A 4,983-nucleotide genomic window follows, 5' to 3' on the forward strand; every position below is an offset into this window, starting at 1 on the left:
ATGGGAAGGTGGTGGTGTCGCTACCTTATTCGAGGTAGTTGTGCACTGCAATTAGCTTCTTGATAAGTGATTCTAAATTTTCTTCACAGAGAGAAATGGGAAAAATACTGCTTTATGACAGCAACTGAGCTATTAAACTAGTGTAATGAAGGTAACCAACTGAAGCGGAGGAAACGATTGCACCTTCACAAGGGAGTCATTTAATAATACCTTTGCACAAATGTATTTAACCAACTGAAGCGGGTGGTCTTGGAGTACTTTTAAATCTGAACATTCAGAATTGGGCTCTTTGAGCGTCTGGTGGTGGAATTTGATGATAACAAACACCATCTAGGTTGGCCAAAATTGTTAAAACTACCTGCATGAGATGTGGAGACCTCTTCCTTCAAGTTGATAGGATCTGATCCTATGCATGGAGAGATCTCATGAAAATTAGAGATTCTATATATATGTAAGTATTGGTAGAAATGTTGGTGATCGGCAACAAATACTTCTGGTTGGATAAGTGATCTTCTAACTAACTTTTAACTTTTGAGTGTCCTGGATTTTTTAAGTCCTAACGCTTTGCAGATATTAAACTATGTTAGTTGAGCTTTCAATCCTTTATCTGGGTCTTGGACTTAAGAAGAGAATAGTCACATGCATCATAGCAATGGCAATTAAAGCTAGAGTGGCCAATGATAAGTGGAATGTTGTACTCTTGGATGAGCCATTCTGTAAATGGACAACAAATGGCAATTTTAGTGTCAACTTCATGACTGAATTAGGTACTGATCTAGTCCGAGATTGGGTTGACCTAGTCAAGTCAAGTTGACCTGACTTGATCCGAGCTCACCACCGATCAACCCGACCAAACCAATATGCAGGGTACATGTTGACCACGTCTCTAATCGTGTCGCGTGGCTTGGGTCTATGTTGACCAAATTCTGGACATACCAAGTGGAGCCCCTACTTTCATCTGCGTCAGGTACAAAGAGATCTTACCCACCTAAAGTTTGGATCTTATTTGCACCTAGGAAGATCAAAGTCATCGTATGGCTACTGTTGAATGACAAATTGAAAACTAGGTCGAGTATAACTGGCCCAAATTGAGTTTTCTGACTCCTCAACATAGATAGAATTATCTGCTGACCACTTGTTTAGTGATCATTAAAAAACAAATATGGCACTGCACTTGGGATTAGTACAGATGATATACCTTGGATGAGTAATCGGAGCAATGCCAATGCTCCACAAAGCAGAAGTGGTTAAGGGTTCAGCTTTAGGAGGATGGATCAAAACTTATACAGTAGAATCTGGAAGAATCAGCTCGTTTCCTATCCCACAGTCAGATTGTTCCTGTAAGCAACAGTTAGTCCGAAATCCTAATCCTATTTTACTAAAGCAATTGACTGGTTTGACACTAATGAACATTTTTTAAAAGATTATTTTTAAAATACTTACAAAAAACATAACTACTGCATTTTTATTATGTTCAACGAACAAGAAAATATATATATATATATATATATATATATATATATATATATATATATTATATACCACCGACTAGTTTATATGTGCGCCAACCGAACATGTAGAAGAACGCGTCACAAATCCAATGCCGCTAAACTAGACAACCTTTACCAAGCTTCACCATCATCATCTCCATGGCCGTCGCCTCATCCCCATCATCTGCTAACTTCCTCCAACTTCCATGGCCATTTCTCCCTTCTTCACATCCACCCCACCTCCAGCTGCTTGTCTGATGAAAGCACCTCCCCATCTCACCTCCTCCTTTAACCTTCCATTTCTCGGCTCAAATGATCGACGTCTTCCTCCATGGCCAGAAGAACTCAAGCTCCCCATCACACTCATAAAGTTCTCTCCTTCAAGAAGCACTACAAGTGGCTTCTCTGGTTCTCTCTTTCCATCTACTTCTTCCTCTACACCACCTCCTCCTCCTCTTTCCTCTTTCTCCACCCCCTCCGTCTTAACCCCGATCTCCCAGGTCGAGCTCTAATTGAGTCCAAAACTCCACCTTTCCACTCTTCATTGCCTACAGTGTACATCTATGAGCTTCCCTCCCGGCTCAACACCGACTGGCTCGCCAACGAACAGTGTCGTACTCACTTTGCGGCGGAGGTGGCGATCCACGAGGCGTTGCTGCAGTACTCCAGCTGCGTGCTCGACTCGGAGGAAGCGGACTTCTTCTTCCTCCTTGTATACGTGTCCTGCAACTTTAGCACCATCAATGGCTTCCCCGACTTCCACCACGCCTGTCCTCTCCTCGTAAAAGCAGTCGAGTTGATCCCTGGTGGATTCCCATTCTGGAACCGCTCCCGAGGCCGCGATCATGTCTTCGCCGCCTCACACGATTATGGTGCATGCTTCCATGCTATGTGATACGGTGCGTGATCGTGGGGTCGGAGAGATGACGTGGTCGGGAGTCAAGACCGCGGTATGGTCAAAAGTCAAGCTCTTGTGGAGGTCAGAAGTCAAGCTTGCGTGGTGGTCAGAAGTTAAGTCTACGTGGTGGTCAAAAGTCTGACTCACGTGGAGGTCAAGGATCCGGCCTACGTTTAGTTCAAGGGGCCCAGTTGCAAGATAGGCGGGGTTAGGCACGAATGGCGTCTCAAGACTGGACCTGTGTTGAGTGAGGACTCGAGTACAGGTCGGGATTGTGCCAAACAAGGATACAGGTCAGGACTTATAGCCTTGCGACACCAAGTACAGGGATCAAAATGTACAGGTTGGGATTGTGTCAACCAAAGATACAGGTCGAGGCTTCTAGCCTTGCGGCACAGGATACAGGGACAAGCGTACAGGTTGAGATTGTGCCAACCAATGATACAGGTCAGGGCTTCTAGCCTTGCGGCACAGGATACATAGACAAGCGTACAGGTCGGGATTGTGCCAACCAAGGATACATGTCAGGACTTATAGCCTTGCAACACCGGATACAGGGATCAAAGTGTACAGGTCGAGATTGTGTCAACCAAGGATACAGGTCAGGGCTTTTAGCCTTGCGGCACGGGATACATGGACAAGCGTACAGGTCGGGATTGTGACAACCAAGGATACAAGTCAGGACTAATAGCCTTGCGGCACCAAGTACAGGGATCAAAAAGTACAGGTCGGGATTGTGCCAACCAAGGATACAGGTCGGGCTTCTAGCCTTGCGACACAGGATATAGGGACAAGCGTAGAGGTCGGGATTGTGCCAACCAAGGATATAGGTCAGGGCTTCTAGCCTTGCGGCACATGATACATAGACAAGCGTACAGGTCGGGATTGTGTCAACCAAGGATATAGGTCAGGACTTATAGCTTTGCGGCACCGGATACAGGGATCAAAGTGTACAGATCGGGATTATGCCAACCAAGGATACAGGTCAGGACTTATAGCCTTGCGGCACCGGATACAGGGATCAAAGTGTACAAGTCGGGATTGTCCCAACCAAGGATACAGGTCAGGGCTTCTAGCCTTGCGGCATAGGATACATGGACAAGCGTACAGGTCGGGATTGTGCCAACCAAGGATACATGTCAGGGCTTCTAGCCTTGCGGCATAGGATACATGGACAAGCGTACAGGTCGGGATTGTGCCAACCAAGGATACAGGTCAGGGCTTCTAGCCTTGCGGCATAGGATACATAGACAAGCGTACAGGTCGGGATTGTGCCAACCAAGGATACAGGTCAGGACTTATAGCCTTGCAGCACCAAGTACAGGGATCAAAACGTATAGGTCGGGATTGTGCCAACCAAGGATACAGGTCGGGGCTTCTAGCCTTGCGGCACAAGATACAAGGACAAGCGTAGAGGTCGGGATTGTGCCAATCAAGGATACAGATCAGGGCTTCTAGCCTTGCGGCATGGGATACATGGACAAGCGTACAGGTCGGGATTGTGCCAACCAAGGATACAAGTCAGGACTTATAGCCTTACGGCACCGAATACAGGTATCAAAGTGTACAAGTCGAGATTATGCCAACCAAGGATACAGGTCAGGGTTTCTAGCCTTGCGGCACCAAGTACAGGGATCAAAGTGTACAGGTCGAAATAGGGCCAACTAAGGATACAGGTCGGGACTCAGGATAAGCGGAAGCAGACCGACGCATACAGGTCGGGACTCAGGATAGCTACAGGTCTGCACCCACAGGTTGGGATCATCAAGTATAAAGAGCCAATACAAGAACAATAGAATAAGGGGGTCGGACGCTACACGACAAACAAGCCAAGGAATCGTAACAACTTGTCAGGGAATAATCACTGCCTATCAGAGAATATGTCAATGGTCTGGTGTGTACAGCCCTAGGATTCCTTCCTAGACCTATAGAAGGACGCCACGTGTCATCCACCGCCAGACAAAGCCTGACATCCGACATTCCCTGACACCCATACTCCAGAAACATCCGTTGCAGTATAAAAAGGGATGCTTTGTCCCTTACGGAGGTATGCTCACTCGTCATTCCATACTCGTCTTCTATTTTTCATCCTTTCTCTGTGTTTCTGGGAAAAAAGTACCTGACTTGAGGGTCGGAGGGCCTGACCCGGGGACTTTTTCCCTGGTTTCTGGTCTCTAATGACTGGTGGGCTCGTCTGAGTGTGTGCAGAGTCTCTACTTCATTATCTCCGTCACCACCCCCCCCCGGCGTCATCCGCTCGTGTGAGCTCTCCCAGAGGGTGCCAGATCGACCCAGCTTCGCAACGACTTTCCGTCAACACCAGCGACCTCGCGGCCCGCCTTCATCCGACTCAGCTTCCGGACGGGATCACTATGGTAAAACAATAAGCTTCCCTGCCTTTTCTTCTCGGCTTAATTGCCTTTCCTTCTCTCTCAGTTCGTCCCAATAAAATTGATCCGGTCAAAAGTAGAGAAGATGACAACACATATATGGCTCCAAAGTTGATTAGGTGATGACTTGATGCAGTCTTATAACATAACAGGTGTTAGTGCCAAGTTAGGAAAGAGTTTCTAACGTTAATCTTCTGACACTCAA

The 4,983-nt window shown here is 46.8% G+C and overlaps 1 protein-coding gene across 1 annotated transcript; it reads left to right on the forward strand.

The window, feature by feature from the left end:
- Positions 1 to 1,567: 1,567 nt before the first annotated feature.
- LOC121973199 (probable glucuronoxylan glucuronosyltransferase F8H) lies at positions 1,568 to 4,604 on the forward strand. The gene has a single exon (XM_042524768.1). The coding sequence runs from the start codon at positions 1,822 to 1,824 to the stop codon at positions 2,383 to 2,385; it is 564 nt and encodes a 187-aa protein (XP_042380702.1). The 5' UTR covers positions 1,568 to 1,821; the 3' UTR covers positions 2,386 to 4,604.
- Positions 4,605 to 4,983: the final 379 nt, after the last annotated feature.

Source organism: Zingiber officinale, chromosome 4A (genome assembly GCF_018446385.1).
Source record: "Zingiber officinale cultivar Zhangliang chromosome 4A, Zo_v1.1, whole genome shotgun sequence".
Taxonomy (NCBI): Eukaryota; Viridiplantae; Streptophyta; class Magnoliopsida; order Zingiberales; family Zingiberaceae; genus Zingiber; species Zingiber officinale.

Excerpts from the sequence above, each read along its gene's own strand:
- LOC121973199 (XM_042524768.1), top strand. The coding sequence starts at position 1,822 with ATGGCCAGAAGAACTCAAGCTCCCCATCACACTCATAAAGTTCTCTCC.